This window comes from Mus caroli, unplaced genomic scaffold (assembly GCF_978045245.1).
Source record: "Mus caroli unplaced genomic scaffold, Mus_caroli_1 scaffold_12, whole genome shotgun sequence".
In the NCBI taxonomy this organism is placed as follows: domain Eukaryota; kingdom Metazoa; phylum Chordata; class Mammalia; order Rodentia; family Muridae; genus Mus; species Mus caroli.
In genome coordinates this window covers 38720808-38741771 of record NW_028227267.1, presented here as the reverse complement: position 1 = coordinate 38741771, position 20964 = coordinate 38720808, and the positions used below count along the sequence as shown (strand labels likewise).

Here is a 20964-nt window from a genome sequence, read left to right as displayed (position 1 = left end):
CAGCTTTCCAAGGCATGATTAATACCTGAGACAAATAGATGGTTTGAAAGAAACAGAGATTCATTTGATTCTAGTGTCAAAGATATCCTGTCAGGTGGCTTTCATATTTCAGGAGTCTGTGGTACAGAAAAACCCATGATGGGACATGTGTATTAAAGCAAAACTGTTCAACGTCATGGCAGAAGAAAGGAGGACAGGAAAGCCCACGGCATCCTAGCTTCTTCCTGCTGAGTCTTACTTCCTAAAGCTGAGCATCCACTCACAGCAGCACAGGCTGCTTATAACCTGGTTCATAAGCTGGGTCTGGACGTGCAATTCTGGTACCCTACAACTTCGAGCCTGATTCAGAAGGACAGAAAAATTTAAGTCCAATCTGGGTTTCTAAGCATGGTCAAACCAAACCCAGGCTCCAGAGTGACACCCTGTCTCAACACTTTTTAGCATCCCGAAAAGATCAGTCCCTAAAAAATGGGTTACTGTAACAATTTTACAAATGTTGTGCACTGTCATTTCCATAGACAACTGGAGCACTTGGCAGAGCTTTGTCAAATACTACACTGGCACTGGGCATCTTTCAGTCAGTAGGTAGGTCAAGAGTAGTCATTGCAAGAGGATCCCAGGGTTGAAGAAATTCCATGTTTTGGACACAATCTCTCACCAATGGAATCTGCACAAATACATCTATCAGTTGGGACAGCAAAATACTCACTGTAGCTTATAGGTCAAGAGAGGAAGTATTTCTTGAGACAATAACTTATCATATTCATCAAGATTGGAAAGAAAAACCCAAAGGACTTACTACTAGGGTATTACTCTGGCTGTCACAGCACAATTGGGAGCTGGTCTGGAGATGTGTCAGTGGATTGGAATGCAAGGGAGGTTTGGATAACAAAAAACTTAGAAAGGCATTTAATCTGGTGAAGCCAAAACTCTTCATCTATTTCATGCTGTGAATCTAGCCTAGTGACAGAGTGCACAAGGTTCCAGGTTCAAACCCTAGCACAAAGAAAATCAAATAAAATTTCTATTACATTTAGAATATCTTTTTAAACATTGGTTAATAGTAAGTCTGGCCTCTTAGATAAAGTGTTCTCCTGAGCATCCATGGTGTAAAACTGGACCATTAGTACTAGCTCTAAAGCAAATGAGGACAGATGGAAATGTAGAAGGGAATCTTTTATAGGAACCAATAAGAAAAATACTGTGCAGTATGCCCTGAGTACAGTTTTATGTAATTGTTTCTAAATGCAATTAAAAAAAAAATCTGTAACTTTCACATATGTCTGCACTCAAATGAACATACATACACAGATACTAACAAAAACTATACAGGTATCAGATTCTGTGGAGCTGGAGTTATCTGCAGTTGTGGTCTCTGGGTGACAAACTGGGGTGCTCTGGAAGGGAAGAAATCTGGAAGAGGGGAAGTTCTCATAATCACTAACATCTCACCGATCCCTAAGGATTATTTTTACTTATGTGTCTCTGTGTGTCTGTGCACATGTGTATGAATATGCCAACGGATGCTATTAGAAGACATAAGATGTCCTGGAATGGAGTTACAGGCAGTGGTAACCCTCCCAGCATAGGTCCTGAAATCAAACTTGGATCCTCTGGAAGAGCAGGACCTGCTCTTAATTAATGAGCAGTCCAACCAGAACCTGACATCATATAATTTTAAAAATGAAAGACAGAAATGTAAATCTCTTATGATTCTGGCTTTCCAGGGCTTTTTGTTTCTAACTGTGTACCCAGGCTAATAGAAAACTTGGTCTGTCCATTACTGAAAACAGTTATGAAGTGTGCAGCCAATCAAAAGGATTTCTATGTAGAGTTCAGTTTCAGACTTCAAACTGCCCTGCACAAGAAGACTTGGAATTTGATTCCCTTACAATGGAGTCAGCAGCACATGTCTTGGCCAAGTAAAGAAACAAATGGCTGGTTGCATCAGCAGGCAATACACCAATGTGTGGGTTCTGCATGTTGAAGACTCTGAGACACCAGCTCCATCCACAGAGCCTGCTCTATATCTATGGACCCAAGTGGCGCTCACCCATTATCCCTGATTTCCAGGACAACCAGCACTCAGTTCCATGGGAGCCACAACACAGACTGGGTAAGACACTGACTGTCTAGGCCTGGGACAGGAGAGGTTGGTGATGGAACAGTGTCCAGGAAAAGTGTCACCATGAACCCAAGTGACAGCAGAGGGCCTTCAGGAAGAGATAGGGAAAACTGAGGTAGGGTGGGAGTAGTCACTTATCTTCTGTCCTCACAGGAATCATGGGTCTGAAGCTGCCTGAGTCCAGATTTTGTCTCCTGCTGCTGCTGGGACTTGTCCTACCGCTTGTCTCATGCCAAAAACCAACCCCTTCCCAGAAGTTTGACATCCAGCATATCTATAAGAATGTCTGATGTGAGGATGCAATGCTGGCTGTTAACAGTTATACAGGAGTATGTAAGGACTTGAATACTTTTCTTCATACAACTTTTGCTGATGCTGTCCGTGTGTGTCACCATCCACATAAGACCTGCAGAGACGGGACAAGTACAAAATGTCATGATAGTTCATCTAAGGTATCTGTAACTATCTGTATACTCACAACTTCAGTAAGCAGTTATACCCAATGCAGATGCAAAACAACAGGAACAAAGAAGTCCTACACAGTTGCCTGTAACCCCAGAACTCCACGGGACAGTCCCAGGTATCCAGTGGTCCTGGTTCACTTGGATAGGACATTTTAGCTCCAGTACTTTGCACCTTCCCTCATCTGCTACTGCCGAGATCATAGTAGTGAAGAACGAATTCCTCTGTCTGCGCTGCATATCAGCACCTGTCCTCATGAAACCTATCCCTGACTCCCTTTAGTTTAGCTGAAGAGACATTTTCTAGTCAATAAATACCTTTGCTTACTCATCTCCATCTCTAGTATCTCTGTGTCTGACAAGGGTGGGGAGAGAGTAAGGGGGAGAGACAAACACAGAGACGTGTGTGTGTGTGTGTGTGTGTGTGTTGAGGCAGGATCTCATACCTTTTGAGGCATCATTGCACTCCCAGAAAACAAAAGAATCTGAGAAGAGATGTGCACCTTTCCAGAATGTTCCTACATGGCATCTTCCCTGAAGTTTCTCTATGGGAAGAAGTGGCTGGCAGAGGAGACTGGGGAAGTGGGATCTCTCGGTGAGGCTATCCCTTGCCCTCTCCCTGCATAGCTGTCCTTAGACATCAATTTTGAGATCATTCAACACAAACCAGGAAAGACAGATTCCAAGATAGAGGAACTGGAATTCACACAGAAAAGAGATGAATAATGAGAGGTCCTGTCCTGACTCCTGAGGACAGAACTGTAGTCAGGAATCAGTTTCAGACAGGGAGGTTCCATCCCGTTAAGGACATGGGTGAGCTGGGCATCACCAGATGTGGCCAAGAGCCTTCCTGCAGTGTCAGATGCAGAATGGAACAGAGTGGTGATATCATCAGGTCCATATGTCTGACTTTCAGTCCCGATCCCCAGCTTCCACTTGACTCTTTCTGGGCTCCCAGATGCAACAATTGGCCTCTCCCCCGCACCCCCCCCCACTGGGCAGTGGTGGTACTTCCTGCTCTCAGTGGACCACAGTCAGGCCTGCAGGGAAGCCACTCCTCTTTAGCAGCAAATGGATTTTTTTGTGGAATCTGGCTTTCTGGGTTGGTGTGGAATCTTGCTGAGTTTGGCATGGCCTTGGTGTGGACAGAATGACAGAGACAGGACCAGTAGATGTGAACTGCCATGGCATAAGGCTTGTTTGTATAATTATGTACATATTTTCATGTTCGCTTGATCAATGTCATCCCTATTAACCTTAATGACTCCATAAGGACCTGAGCTCTCTCTCTCTCTCTCTCTCTCTGTATTTGCTAAAGTTTTCAAGTTTCTATTATGCATATTGTAACTTCTAATAGTTTTCATTTTATTGAGACAATAGTGGTAGACACCACACCCTACACACCACACCCAACACTACTATGATGCATCATATTTCATACAGTAAAGTCAGTCATTCTCTTTCTTAACCATGACCATCAGCCATCAAATCCAGGAAATTCAAGAAGGAAGATGGTAGAGGACAGGCAGGCCTGCCCACTACAACCTCTACAAAATAAGCTGGGAAATACTTGGTAACAGCTCTCAGGTAGGTGATCGATATCTCAGTATCTCAAGTTGTAATAGCAAAGTCAATGGGGAAATTTGCAAAGCAGAAGGGATAATCCAGAGCTCATTTCATATAGATTGGCTCAGTGTGGGGAGCTTCCTCATCCCAGAAAGGGGAAGCCCCAAGACTGTTGGAAGCTGGAAAATCTGCACTGAAACTTTCAGTAATGAGCACTTTGTGTGGTAGAGGAGCAGCCTGGAGACAGAAGGGATGGGGCAGCAACACAAGCAGCAGGAAAGAGGCTGGGAAATTCCTCTCTACTTAGCACACACTGGAATTTTTATGGGAAACCATTCTAAACGATCCCTGTTGACTTGAGGTGAAGTGTGAACTCAGCTTCTCCACAAACAGGACTCCTAGGGAACTCAGAATGCATGTCATAGTAGCAGACACTGAAACCTGACCAACAGAACTCTCAAGGCTACAAGAAAGAGACAGAGTCAAAGCTGTAAAATAAGCATACACTTGCAGATCTGGTCAGGGACTGAGTCTGAAGAGGATCTTACACATTAGCTAAGAGTATCTCTCCAGATGTTTGCAACGTCTGCATAGGGCTGGGTCCTGCATCTACAACCTGACCCATGATGACAGAACATGCCATGGGGCATGTATGACACTCAACACTGGTCTCCAGAACCACTATCCAGAGCATGCTGATCATTGGTGATTTGATCTTAAGAGAGCAGAACAGATCTCTGAGAGCCCAGGCAGGACCTTCCAGAGACTCCAGAGAAGCCCACACCTAGCCCAGGAGGCATTCATACTCTCTGCCCGACTCAGCATTCTCTACCCCACTCAGCACCCTGTACTCTGTCCAGCACTTTCTCCTCTGACATTTATCTGAGCTTCATTGGCAATGTCAGCTTAGCTGGGCACTTCTGTTTTGCTCTGGTCTCATCCACCCCCTCTCTCTTTCAGTGTCAGCTTATAGGAAATGAGCTCTGGACTTTCCCTTCTGCTTTGCAAATTTCCCCATTGAATTTGCTATTACAACTTGAGATACTGAGATATCGATCACCTACCTGAGAGCTGTTACCAAGTATTTTCCAGCTTATTCTGTAGAGGTTGTAGTGGGCAGACCTGCCTGTCCTCTACCATCTTCCTTCTTGAATTTCCTGGATTTGATGGCTGATGGTCATGGTTAAGTAAGAGAATGATTGACTTTTCTGTATGAAATATGATGCATGGTAGACGTGTTGGGTGTGGTGTGTAAGAGAATATTATATATGTAACTTGGTTTCTACCTAAATTGTCTCAATAAAATGAAAACTATTAGAAGTTACAATATGCATAATAGAAACTTGAAACCTTTAGCAAACACACACACACACACACACACACACACACACACACACACACACACCAGGTCCTTATGGAATCATGTTAACCTTAAGGTTAACAGGGATGACATTGGTCAAGCGAACATGAAAATATGTACATAATTATACATACAAGCCTTATGCTATGGCAGTCCACATCTGCTGGTCCTATCCCAGGGGCAGGAACCCTGTCATTTTGTCCACACCAAGGCCATGCCAGACTCAGCAAGGTTCCACACCAACCCAGAAGTGCAGATTCCACAACTAATCCATTTGCTGCTCAAGAGGAGTGGCTTCCCTACAGGCCTGACTGTGGTCCACTGAGAGCAGGAAGTACCACCACTGCCCAGTGGGGAGAGAGACCAAGTGTTGCATCTGGGAGCCCAGAAAGGAAGAGCAAAATGGAAGCTGGGGATCCAGACTGAAAGTCAGAGGTGTGGAACTTAGGGTGTCACCCCTTGGCTCCATTCTGTATGTGACACTGCAGGAAGGCTCTTGGCCACATCTGGTGATGCCCAGCTTACCCATGATGCATGGTAGGGAAGAAATGGCACCTTCCTGTCTGAAACTGATTCCTGACTACAGTTCTGTCCTCAGGAGTCAGGGCAGGACCTTTCATTATTCATCTCTTTTCTGTGTGGACTCCAGTTCCTCTAGCTTGGAATCTGTCCTTGTTGTTTGTGTTGAATGATCTCAGAATTGGCCTCTGAAGACAGCTATGCAGGGACAGTACAAGGGATAGCCTCACTGAGAGATCCTTCTTCCCCGGTCTCCTCTGCCAGCCACTTCTTCCCACAGAGAAACTTCAGGGAAGATGCCATGTAGGAACATTCTGGAAAGGTGCACATCTCTTCTCAGATTCTTTTGTTTCCTGGGAGTGCAATGATGCCTCAAAAGGTATGAGATCCTGCCTCAACACACACACACACACACACACACACACACACACACACACACACACACACACACACACACACTTGTCTCTGTGTTTGTCTCTCCCCCTTCCTCTCTCCCTACCCTTGTCAGATACAGATGCTACACCCATTCCAGTAGTGACTCATGTGACAGGACTAGAAACCTGGACACAGTCCACAGGTGAAAAGTTCATGGAAACTTAGTCTCCTGGAAACGTGGCATCCTGTATAAGGAATGCTCCAAACTTGTCCTTGCGAATGGATCTGTGTGCTTTCTTTCAGTATGGTTTTATTATAGGTGCCTCCAAGCAACGACTTGCTAAATACCTAAGCAAAATTGAACTTTGCTTCCTGGCCTTCACCAATGCCTTGAGCTGACCCTGGGTTTGGAATTCAGTAAGAATGTTGCCTATTCAGTGACATTCAGAATTGACTCTAGTATTTTAAGAGAGATAGTGAAAGAAATCAGGCATTACTATCTACTACATAGAGTTAGAAGTCCCAGGGCAAGCTTAGCAAAGTAAGTTTAGAATTCTTATTATAGTTATATATGGCAGACTACACTACTTATTAATAGAAAGTTCCCCCCTGCCCCCCACAATCACTTAAAATAAAAGCCAAGTCACTCACATATACAGGAAATTACAGTGGTTTAGGGCTGTGATTTGAGAAGGAACTAGAATATTGCATTATTTATGAGAAGGTTAGCTAGAGCGGAACTCCGTAATTAGAACTATGGCTTGGGTGTGAAAGCCCTTGCCCCGGGAGTGTAAAGACCTCACACCTGGCTTCTAAGAATATAGCTGACCTTAGATAGAACTGACCTTAGATAGAGCTGACTTTGTCTCAGTTGTTTTATTGCCCACTTCCTGCCAGTCTTTATGTTTGCATTTCCCTGTTTTGTGTAAGAGTCATTAAACATCCGGTAACCTCATTGTTCCTTGCCGATGTGTCACCTAACTGCCCTATTTTCTTCTGCATTAAAAGTTTGATGCTCGATTTGACAAATTACACTCAGATACCGCCTCCCTTGTGTTTGTATTTGTTTGCTATCCATGCCAACTCCTTGCCCGCCTGTAACCGAAACCCGAGTTTCGCCTGTGGATCGAGGACCCAAGTGAGGTCCGTCTGCGGCACACAGAGATACTACTACAGATCGAGATGAGTATACAAAGGTATTTATTGACTGGAAAAGGTCTGTTCAGCTAAATTAAAGGAAGCCAGGGATAGGTTTCATGAGGACAGATGCTGATATGCAGTGCAGACAGAAGAATTCGTTCTTCACTACTATGATCTTGGCAGTAGCAGACGAGGGAAAGTACAAAGTGCTGGCACTGGAGCTAAAATAGCCGATCCAAGTGAACCGGAACCACTGGATACCTGGGACTGTCCCGTGGAGTTCTGGGGTCACAGGCAACTGTGTAGGACTTCTTTGCTCCTGTTGTTTTGTATCTGCATTGGGTATACTTCCTTGCCCATTTTGTGAGTTTACAGATAGTTACAGATACCTTAGATGAACTATCATGACAATTTGTACGTTTCCCGTCTTTGCAAGTCTTAGGTGGATTGTGACACACACGGACAGCATCAGCAAAAGTTGTATGAAGAAAAGTATTCAAGTCCTTACATTTTCCTGTATACTTGTTAACGACCCGCATTGCATCATCACATTTGGGAGAGGCTTTCTTATAGATATGCTGGATGTCAAACTTCTGGGAAGAGGTCGATGGCTGGCATGAAACAAGCGTTAGGACAAGTCCCAGCAGCAGCAGGAGACAAAGTCTGTACTCAGGCAGCTTCAGACCCATGATTCCTGTGAGTACAGAAGATAAGTGACTACTCCCACCCTACCTCAGTTTTCCCTATCTCTTCCTGAAGGCCCTCTGCTGTCACTTGGGTCCACGGTGGGACTTCTCCTGGACACTGCCCCATCACTGCCCCTCCTGTCCCAGGCCTAGACAGTCAGTATCTTACCCAGTCTGCTTTGTGGCTCCCGTGGAACTGAGCGCTGGTTGTCCTGGAAATCAGGGATAATGGGTGAGCTCCACTTGGGCCCATAGATATATAGCAGGCTCTGTGGGTGGAGCTGGTGCAGAACCCACACATTGGTACATTGCCTGCTTGTGCAACCAGCCTTCTGTTTCTTCACTTGACCAAGTCATGTGCTGCTGACTTCATTGTAAGGAATCAAATTCCTAGTCCTCTTGTGCAGGGCAGTTTGAAGTCTGAAACTGAACTCTACATAGAAATCCTTTTGATTGGCTGCACACTTCATAACTGTTTTCAGTAATGGACAGACCAAATTTTCTATTAGCCTGGGTACACGGTTAGAAACAAAAAGCCTTGGAAAGCCAGAATCATAAGAGACATTTACATTTCTGACTTTCATTTTTAAACTTATATGATGTTGGGGTGTGCAGAGATGTCTCAGTAGTTAAGATCACCTGATGATCTCCCAGAGAACCCACGATTGGTTTCAGCACAGATGCTAGGAACTCCATTCCAGGACATCTCATGTCTTCTAATAGCATCTGTTGGCATGTTCATACACATGTGCAGAGATGCACAGAGATGCATAAGTAAAATTAATCCTTAGGGATTGGTGAGATGTTAGTGATTATGAGAACTTCCCCTCTTCCAGATTCCTTCCCTTCCAGAGCACCCCAGTTTGTCACCCAGAGACCACAACTGCAGATAACTCCCACTGAAGGGGAATTGGACACCTGTATGGTTTTTGTTAGTACCTGTACACACATGGCACATATCAGTCCAGATACATGTGAAATTAAAAAGTAAACTATAAAAATTGCATTCAGAAACAATAACAAAAGACTGTACTCATATTGCACAGTATCTTTCTTATTGGTTCCTGTAAAAGATTCCTTTGTACATTTCCATCTACTCTCACTTGCTCCAGACCTAGTACTAATGAACTATTTTACACCATGGATGCTTAGGAGAACACTACTTTATCTAAGACTCCAGACTTACTATTAGCCAATGTTAAAACAGATATACTAATGTAATGGAAATTTTATTTGTTTTTCTTTGTGCTGGGGTTTGAACCTGGAACCTTGTGCACTCTGTCACTGAGCTATATTTGCAACATCAAATACTTTAAGAGATTTGGCTTCAACAGATTAAATACCTCTCTAAGTTTTTTTTTGTTATCCAAACCTCCCTTGCATTCTAATCCACTGACATGTCTCCAGAACTGCTCCCAATTCTGCTGTGAAGTACAGTCAGGGTAATATCTTGGTAGTAAGTCGTTGAGTTTTTTATTTTCAAAACTTGATGAATATCATAAAGTATTGTCTCAAGAAATACTTCCTAACTTGACCTATAAGCCACAGTGAGTATTTTGCTGTCCCAATTGATAGGTGTCTATTTGCAGAATCCATTGGTGAGAGGTTGTGTCCAAAACTTGGAATTTCTCCAACCCTGGAATCCTCTTGCAATGACTACTCTTGACCTACCTACTGACTGAAAGATGCCTAGTGCCAACACAGTATTTGACAAAGCTCTGCCCAGTGCTCAGGCTGTCTATGGAAATGACAGTGCACAGCTCTTATAAAATTGTCACAGTAACCCACCTTTTAGGGCCTGACCTTTTGGGGGTGCTAAAAAGTGTTGAGTAGGGTGTCACTCTGGGGCCTGGGTTTGGTTTGAACTTGTTTAGAAACTCAGATTGGATTCAATTTTTCTGTCCTTCTGACTAGGCTGAAGTTCTAGGGTCCCAGGCTGGCACTTCCAGACCCAGCTTATGAGCCAGGTTGTAAGCAGCCTGTGCTGCTGTGAGTGGATGCTCAGCTTTAGGAAGTATGATTCAACAAGGATAAGCTAGGATGCCATGGCCTTGCCCTTGAAGGATATTTTGGTTGCTGTGCCCTTTCCTGTACTCCTTTCTTCTGCCACGACCTGGAACAGTTTTGCTTTAATACACATGTCCCATCATGGGCTTTTCTGTACCACAGACCCCCAAACATGAAAGCCACCTGACAGGATGATATCTTTGACACTAGAATCAAATGAATCTCTGTTTCTTTCAAACTATCTATTTGTCTCAGGTATTAATCAAGTATTGGAAAGCTGATTTGTAGCAGGATACAAGTTAATTTAACTCTGATTTATAAAGCTCAAGGTATATTTGGTCCAGGGGCTCTAAGGTTTTCTCCTTTATGTTATGGGACCTTCTATATATCTCTTTGGAAGGCTATTTATTTAACAAACCTGATCTTGAACCTTATGATCAGGTTTCTGCAAGTACATAGGGACTGCAGAGAGACCTCCCTTGCACACAGGGCTCTGGGTTGGTTGTGTCTTGAAGGGTCCTGCAGCTCCTTTTTGCACTCAGGATTCTGCAGAGTGACTCATGTATGTAACTTCAGGTGGACACTGTGGAGATCTACCTCCCCTGCCACTCCATACTTGCTGTGCACAATTGGAACCACGTTGTTGCCTATGGTCTGGTACAGCATGTCTTCATTCCTGGAGCCATGATCGGGACCACTAAATGTGTTCTTGGGGTTCTCATTGAGGGGTGCTTTTCACAGCCTATATACTGGTGGCATATAGAATGGATGGTGTGATACTTTGGTTGGGATTTTAATTGGAATTAAATTGACTCTGTAGGTCAGTGTGAAAAAAGCAATGCCAGGTATCTAAGAACTGAACCTTCCACTCATTCCTTCCAGAGCCAGAATTGCTGGGGTCCTGAAGGCCTGCAGTGCCTTTCTCAAACAGTGACCTAGATGTGGCCCCCTGACTGAGGGAACACTGCAGGTACAAGGTCTAAATCCTGGGAGGTTGACCTCCAGGAAACAAAAAGGCCACAAAGACAGGGAAGTGCAGAAGGAAATCTCAGAGAAGGAGGCAGAGATACTCTTTGCTCAAGTTCTGCTTGCAGTGGTTGTCTAGTAATGAGCTAGCCCGTGTATCAACAGCAGTGGGTAAATAAAAGTTGTGCTTTCATGAGGACTCACCAGAGTTCTGTGTCTCACCATCATTACCCCCTTCCCAGGTCCCTGTGATGCCCACAGCTGTGCCCCTGAGGGCTAAAATGATGCCCTCAGTGTTTCTAGGAATACTCTTTAAAGGCCTCATGATGCTCCTCATAAAGTCACCTCACAAGTTTGTTTACTGATAGTGCAACAGGGCCCCAGAATTTAGGAATCCTCCAGATGTTAGCATAATGGACTCCATGATGGAAGTGCCATTCAGGCTATAAAACTCAGCATGCAGACAACACTACATGCAAAAAATGGAAGCAAAGATCTAATCCATCAGTGTCCATAGTTATGGGCAAGTCTCTGTCTTAGGGTTTTATTGCTGTAAAGATCTACCATGACCAAGTCCACTCTTTTTTATTTTTATTTCTATTTTTTTTTTCAAGACAAGGTTTCTCTGTATAGCACTGGCTGTCCTGGAACTCACATTGTAGACTAGGCTGGCCTCGAACTCCAAGACCTGCCTGCCTCTCTCTCCCAAGTGCTGGGGTTAAAGGCATGCACCTCCACTGCCCGGCCCATGTCCACTCTTATAAAGGAAAACATTTATTTGGGTGCTGTGTCCTGTATGCAGGACATGGTTCCTGTAGCAGGGCCAGCAGCGTGTGGGCCTCCACAAGTGCTGATGGTGTAAGACTTGTTTGTTTAGTTAGGGGTAGGTGCCCCTCCCTCACCAATACCACACTGAGTTTTCAGAAAGCTGCTCTACTCAAGTGTCAGAGGAAAGGAACTATAAAGGGTGCAGGCAAAAGGAACCCATAGACTCACCCGCCCATCCTTCTGAAATCCCCCAGAGGAAGAAAGCATGGAAGTCTTGAAATGTCACATGTCAGCTAGAACAGAGAGAAACGTTAAAGGTATGTATATATGTATGTACACATATTATACATGTATATTTATATGTGTGGTGGTGTGGTGGATGTATGGGTGTTTTGCCTGCATCTGTCAACCTCATACGCAGTGCCCATAGAGGCCAGAAGAGGGCGATAGATTCTTCTGGAACTGCAGTCCTTGACTTGCTAGCTGCCATGTGGATGCAAGGGCACTCAAACCTGGATTCCCTGGAGGAGCAGCCAGTGCTTTTAGAAGCTGAACCATCTTTTCAGCCTGGTCAGAAACTTTCTTATCAATTCCCCTACCAGTGAGACACAGACCTGCCACCAGAACAGCTGACCTGATCGTGAACTTTCAGTAACTGCGGAGGGCCCAGTGTTTTTCCAGAGGAGACTCCACAGCTCTTTTCTGATTTGTTTCATTTCTTTTTTTTTTTTAATTTTTAATATTTTTTATTACATATTTTCCTCAATTACATTTCCAATGCTATCCCAAAAGTCCCCCATAGCGCCCCCCACTTCCCTACACACCCATTCCCATTCTTTTGGCCCTGGCATTCCCCTATATTGGGGCATATAAAGTTTGCAAGTCCAATGGGCCTCTCTTTCCAGTGATGGCCGACTAGGCCATCTTTCGATACATATGCAGCTAGAGACAAGAGCTCCGGGGTACTGGTTAGTTCATATTTTTGTTCCAACTATAGGGTTGCAGATCCCTTTAGCTCCTTGGGTACTTTCTCTAGCTTCTCCATTGGGAGCCCTGTGATACATCCAATAGCTGACTGTGAGCATCCACTCCTGTGTTTGCTAGGCCCCGGCATCGTCTTACAAGAGACAGCTATATTCGGGTCCTTTCAGCAAAATCTTGCTAGTGTATGCAATGGTGTCCGCGTTTAGAGGCTGATTATGGGATGGATCCCTGGATACGGCAGTCTCTAGATGGTCCATCCTTTCATCACAGCTCCAAACTTTGTCTCTGTAACTCCTTCCATGGGTGTTTTGTTCCCAATTCTAAGAAGGGGCACAGTGTCCACATTTTGGTCTTCATTCTTCTTGAGTTTCATGCGTTTAGCAAATTGTATCTTATATCTTGGGTATCCTAAGTTTTGGGCTAATATCCACTTATCAGTGAATATATATTGTGTGAGTTCCTTTGTGATTGTGTTACCTCACTCAAGATGATGCCCTCCAGGTCCATCCATTTGGCTAGGAATTTCATAAATTCATTCTTTTTAATAGCTGAGTAGTACTCCATTGTGTAAATGTACCATAATTTCTGTATCCATTCCTCTGTTGAGGGACATCTGGGTTCTTTCCAGCTTCTGGCTATTATAAATAGGGCTGTTATGAACATAGTGGAGCATGTGTCCTTCTTACCGGTTGGGACATCTTCTGGATATATGCCCAGGAGAGGTATTGCTGGATCCTCCGGTAGTACTATGTCCAATTTTCTGAGGAACCGCCAGACTGATTTCCAGAGTGGTTGTACAAGCTTGCAATCCCACCAACAATGGAGGAGTGTTCCTCTTTCTCCACATCCTCGCCAGCATCTGCTGTCACCTGAATTTTTGATCTTAGCCATTCTGACTGGTGTGTGGTGGAATCTCAGGGTTGTTTTGATTTGCATTTCCCTGATGATTAAGGATGTTGAACATTTTTTCAGGTGCTTCTCTGCCATTCGGTATTCCTCAGGTGAGAATTCTTTGTTCAGTTCTGAGCCCCATTTTTTAATGGGGTTATTTGACTTTCTGGAGTCCACCTTCTTGAGTTCTTTATATATATTGGATATTAGTCCCTTATCTGATTTAGGATAGGTAAAGATCCTTTCCCAATCTGTTGGTGGTATTTTTGTCTTATTGATGGTGTCTTTTGCCTTGCAGAAGCTTTGCAGTTTCATGAGGTACCACTTGTCAATTCTTGATCTTACAGCACAAGCCATTGCTGTTCTATTCAAGAATTTTCCCCCTGTGCCCATATCTTCAAGGCTTTTCCCCACTTTCTCCTCTATAAGTTTCAGTGTCTCTGGTTTTATGTGAAGTTCCTTGATCCACTTAGACTTGACCTTAGTACAAGGAGATAGGAATGGATCAATTCGCATTCTTCTACATGTAAACAACCAGTTGTGCCAGCACCAGTGTTGAAAATGCTGTTTTTCTTCCACTGGATGTTTTTAGCTCCCTTGTCGAAGATCAAGTGATCGTAGGTGTGTGGGTTCATTTCTGGGTCTTCAATTCTATTCCATTGGTCTATTTGTCTGTCACTATACCAGTACCACACAGTTTTTATCACAATTGCTCTGTGTAAAGCTTTAGGTCCGGCATGGTGATTCCACCAGAGGTTCTTTTATCCTTGAAAAGAGTTTTTGCTATCCTGGGTTTTTTGTTATTCCAGATGAATTTGCAGATTGCACTTTCTAATTCGTTGAAGAATTGAGTTGGAATTTTGATGGGGATTGCAATGAATCTGTAGATTGCTTTTGGCAAGATAGCCATTTTTACAATGTTGATCCTGCCAATCCATGAGCATGGGAGATCTTTCCATCTTCTGAGATCTTCTATAATTTCTTTCTTCAGAGACTTGAAGTTTTTGTTATACAGATCTTTCACTTCCTTAGAGTCACACCAAGATATTTTATATTATTTGTGACTATTGAGAAGGGTGTTGTTTCCCTAATTTCTTTCTCGGCCTGTTTATTCTTTGTGTAGAGAAAGGCCATTGATTTGTTTGAGTTTATTTTATATCCAGCTACTTCACCGAAGCTGTTTATCAGGTTTAGGAGTTCTCTGGTGGAATTTTTAGGGTCACTTATATATACTATCATATCATCTGCAAAAAGTGATATTTTGACTTCATCTTTTCCAATTTGTATCCCTTTGATCTCCTTTTGTTGTCGAATTGCTCTGGCTAGGACTTCAAGTACAATGTTGAATAGGTATGGAGAAAGTGGACAGCCTTGTCTAGTCCCTGATTTTAGAGGGATGGCTTCAAGCTTCTCACCATTTACTTTGATGTTGGCTACTGGTTTGCTGTAGATTGCTTTTATCATGTTTAGGTATGGGCCTTGAATTCCTTTTTTTTTTTTTTTTGGTTTTTCGAGACAGGGTTTCTCTGTATAGCCCTGGCTGTCCTGGAACTCACTTTGTAGACCAGGCTGGCCTCGATCTCAGAAATCCGCCTGCCTCTGCCTCCCGAGTGCTGAATTCCTGATCTTTCCAAGACTTTTATCATGAATGGGTGTTGGATCTTGTCAAATGCTTTTTCCGCATCTAACGAGATGACCATGTGGTTTTTGTCTTTGAGTTTGTTTATATACTGGATTACGTTGATGGATTTCCGTATATTGAACCATCCCTGCATCCCTGGGATGAAACCTACTTGGTCAGGATGGATGATTGTTTTGATGTGTTCTTGGATTCGGTTAGCAAGAACTTTATTGAGGATTTTTGCATCAATATTCATAAGGGATATTGGTCTGAAGTTTTCTATCTTTGTTGGGTCTTTTTGTGGTTTAGGTATCAGAGTAATTGTGGCTTCATAGAATGAGTTGGGTAGAGTACCTTCTGTTTCTATTTTGTGGAATAGTTTGTGAAGAGCTGGGATTAGATCTTCTTTGAAGGTCTGATAGAACTCTGCACTAAACCCATCTGGTCCTGGGCTTTTTTTGGTTGGGAGACTATTAATGACTGCTTCTATTTCTTTGGGGGATATCGGGCTGTTTAGATCATTAACCTGATCTTGATTCAACTTTGGTACCTGGTATCTGTCTAGGAACTTCTGCATTTCATCCAGGTTCTCCAGTTTTGTTGAGTATAGCCTTTGGTAGAAGGATCTGATGGTGTTTTGGATGTCTTCAGGATCTGTTGTTATGTCTCCTTTTTCATTTCTGATTTTGTTAATTAGGATGCTTTCCCTGTCCCCTCTAGTGAGTCTGGCTAAGGGTTTATCTATCTTGTTGATTTTCTCAAAGAACGATCTCCTTGATTGGTTGATTCTTTGAATAGTTCTTCTTGTTTCCACTTGGTTGATTTCGCCCCTGAGTTTGATTATTTCCTGCTGTCTACTCCTCTTGGGTGAGTTTGCTTCCTTTTGTTCTAGTGCTTTTAGGTGTGTTGTCAAGTTGCTAATGTGTGCTCTCTCTAGTTTCTTTTTGGAGGCACTCAGAGCTATGAGTTTTCCTCTTAGAAATGCTTTCATTGCGTCCCATAAGTTTGGGTATGTTGTGGCTTCATTTTCATTGAACTCTAAAAAGTCCTTAATTTCTTTCTTTATTCCTTCCTTGACCAAGGTATCATTGAGAAGAGTGTTGTTCAGTTTCCACGTGAATGTTAGCTTTCTATTATTTATTTTGTTATGGGAGATCAGCCTTAGTCCATGGTGATCTGATAGGATGCATGGGACAATTTCAATATTTTTGTATCTGTTGAGGCCTGTTTTGTGACCAATTATGTGGTCAATTTTGGAGAAGGTACCATGAGGTGCTGAGAAGAAGGTATATCCTTTTGTTTTAGGATAGAATGTTCTGTAGATATCTGCCAGATCCATTTGATTCATAACTTCTGTTAGTTTCACTGTGTGCCTGTTTAGTTTCTGTTTCCATGATCTGTCCATTGGTGAAAGTGGTGTGTTGAGGTCTCCCACTATTATTGTATGAGGTGCAATGTGTGCTTTGAGATTTACTAAAGTTTCTTTAATGAATGTGGCTGCCTTTGTATTTGGAGCATAGATATTCAGGATTGATAGTTCCTCTTGGAGGATTTTACCTTTGATGAGTATGAAGTGCCCCTCCCTGTCTTTTTTGATGACTTTGTGTTGGAAGTCAATCTTATCAGATATTAGAATGGCTACTCCAGCTTGTTTCTTCATACCATTTGCTTGGAAAATTGTTTTCCAGCCTTTCATTCTGAGGTAGTGTCTATCTTTTTCTCTGAGATGAGTTTCCTGTAAGCAGCAAAATGTTGGGTCTTGTTTGTGTAGCCAGTTTGTTAGTCTATGTCTTTTTATCGGGGAGTTGAGTCCATTGATATTAAGAGATATTAAGGAAAAGTAATTGTTGTTTCCTGTTAATTTTGTTGTTAAAGTTGGCATTCTGTTCTTGTGGCTGTCTTCTTTTAGGTTTGTTGAGGGATTACCTTCTTGTTGTTTCTATGGCGTGGTTCCTGTCCTTGTATTGTTTTTTTCCTGTTATTATCCTTTGAAGGGCTGGATTCGTGGAGAGATAATGTGTGAATTTGGTTTTGTCGTGGAATACTTTGGCTTCTCCATCTATGTTAATTGAAAGTTTGGCTGGGTATAGTAGCCTGGGCTGGAATTTGTGTTCTTTTAGTGTCTGTATAACATCTGTCCAGGATCTTCTGGCTTTCATAGTCTCTGGTGAGAAATCTGGTGTAATTCTGATAGGCTTGCCTTTATATGTTACTCGGCCTTTTTCTCTTACTGCTTTTAGTATTCTATCTTTATTTAGAGCATTTGTTGTTCTGATTATTATGTGTCAGGAGGTATTTCTTTTCTGGTCCAGTCTATTTGGAGTTCTGTAGGCTTCTTGTATGTTCATGGGCATCTCTTTCTTTAGGTTTGGGAAGTTTTCTTCTATAATTTTGTTGAAGATGTTTGCTGGTCCTTTGAGTTGAAAATCTTCATTCTCATCCACTCCTATTATCCGTAGGTTTGGTCTTCTCATTGTGTCCTGTATTTCTTGGATGTTTTGAGTTAGGATCTTTTTGCGTTTTACTTTTTCCTTGATTGTTGTGCCGATGTTCTCTATGGAATCTTCTGCACCTGAGATTCTCTCTTCCATCTCTTGTATTCTGTTGCTGATGCTCGTATCTATGGTTCCAGATTTCTTTCCTAGGGTTTCTATCTCCAGTGTTGCCTCATTTTGGGTTTTCTTTATTGTGTCTACTTCCCTTTTTATGTCTAGTATGGTTTTGTTCATTTCCATCATCTGTTTGGATGTGTTTTCCTGTTTTTCTTTAAGGACTTCTACCTGTTTGATTGTGTTATCCTGTTTTTCTTTAAGGACTTCTACCTATTTGATTGTGTTATCCTTTTTTTCTTTAAGGACTTCTACCTGTTTGATTGTGTTATCCTGTTTTTCTTTAAGGACTTGTAACTCTTTAGCCATGTTCTCCTGTAATTCTTTAAGTGAGTTATTAAAGTCCTTCTTGATGTCCTCTACCATCATCATGAGATATGCTTTTAGATCTGTGTCTAGCTTTTCCGGTGTGTTGGGGTGCCCTGGACTGGTCGAAGTGGGAGTGCTGGGTTCTGATGATGGTGAGTGGTCTTGGTTTCTGTTAGTAAGATTATTACGTTTACCTTTCACCATCTGGTAATCTCTGGGGTTAATTGCTATCGTTGTCACAGTTTAAAGATTGGAGCAGACTCTGTGCTCCACTCACCCGAAGTCTCAAAATCCTGTGGCGGGTGTCGTGGGTAGCTGGCGGATGTCAGCCGACCCTGTGCTCTAGCTACCCCGGTGCTGGTCTGGCTGGAAGAGGCCTGTGGCCCTACTCAGGCAGGTTTTCTGCTTCCCTAACTAATGCAGCCTCAGGTCCCGCGCGCAATTGGATTGGAGCAGAAGCTGTGTTCCACTCACCAGAAGTCTTAAGATCCTGTGGTGGGTGTTGTGGGTAGCTGGCGAGTGTCAGCCGACCCTGCGCCCTAGCTACCTCGGTGCTGTTCTGACCAGAAGAGGCTTGTGGCCCTACTCAGGCCGGATTTCTGCCTCCCCAACCAAAGCAGTCTCAGGTCCCGCGTGATTGGACTGGAGCAGAAGCTGTGTTCCACTCACCAGAAGTCTCAAAATCCTGTGGCGGGGGTCGTGGGTAGCTGGTGGGTGTCAGCCGACCCTGCGCTCTAGCTACCCCGGTGCTGGTCCGGCCGGAAGAGTTTTCATTTCTTTTTAAACCTTATTTGCACACCACAATGAGCCCATTAGAGCACAGGTTGTGTGGGCTTGGAACTCGGAACACAAAATGTGATAGAACAGGAAATAAAAGAAACAAACAAAGGAAGATTTCAAAGCCCATCTGTGCACACCAGTAGGAAGGAGCTTGCTTGCCTTTTGCTCCCCTCCAACTCCTGCTTTCTGCAGAGGAGGAAGCCTGAAGACTTCAGGTCTAGCTCCCAGCTCTCATTTGTTGGAGAACAAAGTCTGCCTTCAAGGCTCAGCAGGGACAGAGCAGCTGGAGCTCCCTCATCTAAGGCTTCCATCCCGGAGAGGGTGCTCTCTCAAGTCATGGTCCAGGACTGACTAGAAGCTGCAGGAAGAGGGCAACTCAGTCCCTTTCCAGCATCTAAGACTCTGGACTTGAACTGTGTACAGGAGCTCTTTCCAGCCTCAGAGACCTTCCCCACTGGTTCATTTAAATCCCGTGTGATGATTCGTTGTAACTTGTTGGATCCAGTTAAGGTGGTTAATTCTGAACTGACAGTTAAGCACATTGCTGCTTGTTTGATTTCTCTCCGTTCCATCCTTTGAGGAGGGCAGGACAAGGACCCAGTTGGCGTCAGGTGAAGGCAAGCTGCCTCAGTCACTGCAGTTTATTTCCAGAAATTTTCTTTCAGTGACGTTTCCTCTTCTGTGTACACCAAGACACGGTGGCAACCATGTAGAGGTAGATGAGTGTTAGGTATGTAGATCAGCATTTGCAGTCTTGGAAGCCATTAAAGATGGATTTTTCTGTCATGGTTAGTTTTGGATCCCACCGCCCATTAACTGGAAGGGGCTTTTTCAGGCCCATTAAGGAAAAGCTGGTTCAAAAAAAAAATGGAATCTGACTTCTTCCTCTAGCTCTGGATTGAGACTTGACCCTTGGATCTGCTCCAAAGATCAGACGGTCTCCTGCTCCATCTCCTTCCCCTCTCCCCAAGCCCTCTTCTTGGCTGCCTATGGCCATGGTGCCCCGCCTTTCCTAGTCTCCCATTTCAAGGCCCAATCATGGCTGCCTGTGGCTCTGAGGCTCTGCTACTAAAGATCACCTGAAGGGTTGCTTTCTCTGAACCTGCACTGTTTCCTAAATTACAGCAGGGTTTATTCCTTAGGAAAGCTGAATCACAAAGACTGCAGAGCTGGAAGAATAATAACCCTGAATGATAATTCAAGGTAGTTACGCACACATCTCCACCTGGAAGCCTGCCTTCTTTCCCAAGTTTTAACCAAAAAGATAGAATTAAAACAATAAAAAACCAAACAAACAAAAATCATGCCTTTTCCTTTGGCTACCGACCTCCCACACACGCCTGAGTGTTCTCTCTCTGCCTGGACACTATTGAACTCCCACATGCCTGAACTTTCTCTCTCTGCCTAGACACTGTTTTTGCAGACGCTTACTGACATATGTTGCTGCCTCATACTTAAAAGGCAAGACTTTTCTGTCTTCTTCATTTCCCTCTTAGTGGATGTGCTGGGATGGCCAGCTTGCCTGCCTCTCTGTGGTTTTTCTTCTAAAGTTTAACAAAATGAGCTTTCTTCTGAGTATATTTAAAAAATCCTTTATTAGGGAGAGCACCAACCTGTAGAAAGGAACCTGGATTGCACAGTAATAAGCGGCTGTCTCTGTTAGCATTCCTTCTAGGCTCTGCCCAGAAGTTACCAGGCAATAGCATGGTAGGTCTGGCTTACTATAAAAGAGGCTGCTTGTCCACTCCTTGATCTCTTATTCTCTCTGACTGTCTTCTCTCCCTGACCCTTTCTTTC

The 20964-nt window shown here is 43.5% G+C and overlaps 1 protein-coding gene and 1 pseudogene across 1 annotated transcript; one reads left to right on the top strand and one right to left on the bottom strand.

Moving 5' to 3' along the window:
• Positions 1-2283: 2283 nt before the first annotated feature.
• Positions 2284-2745, top strand: LOC110309937 (ribonuclease 2B-like; annotated as a pseudogene).
• Positions 2746-7767: 5022 nt separating this feature from the next.
• Positions 7768-8235, bottom strand: LOC110309912 (ribonuclease 2B-like). The gene has a single exon (XM_021182669.1). It carries the CDS (start codon positions 8233-8235, stop codon positions 7768-7770), a length of 468 nt encoding a protein of 155 aa, XP_021038328.1.
• Positions 8236-20964: the final 12729 nt, after the last annotated feature.

What these genes read in the sequence shown, in the direction of transcription:
- LOC110309912 (XM_021182669.1), bottom strand. Translation starts at nt 8,235, where the DNA reads ATGGGTCTGAAGCTGCCTGAGTACAGACTTTGTCTCCTGCTGCTGCTG.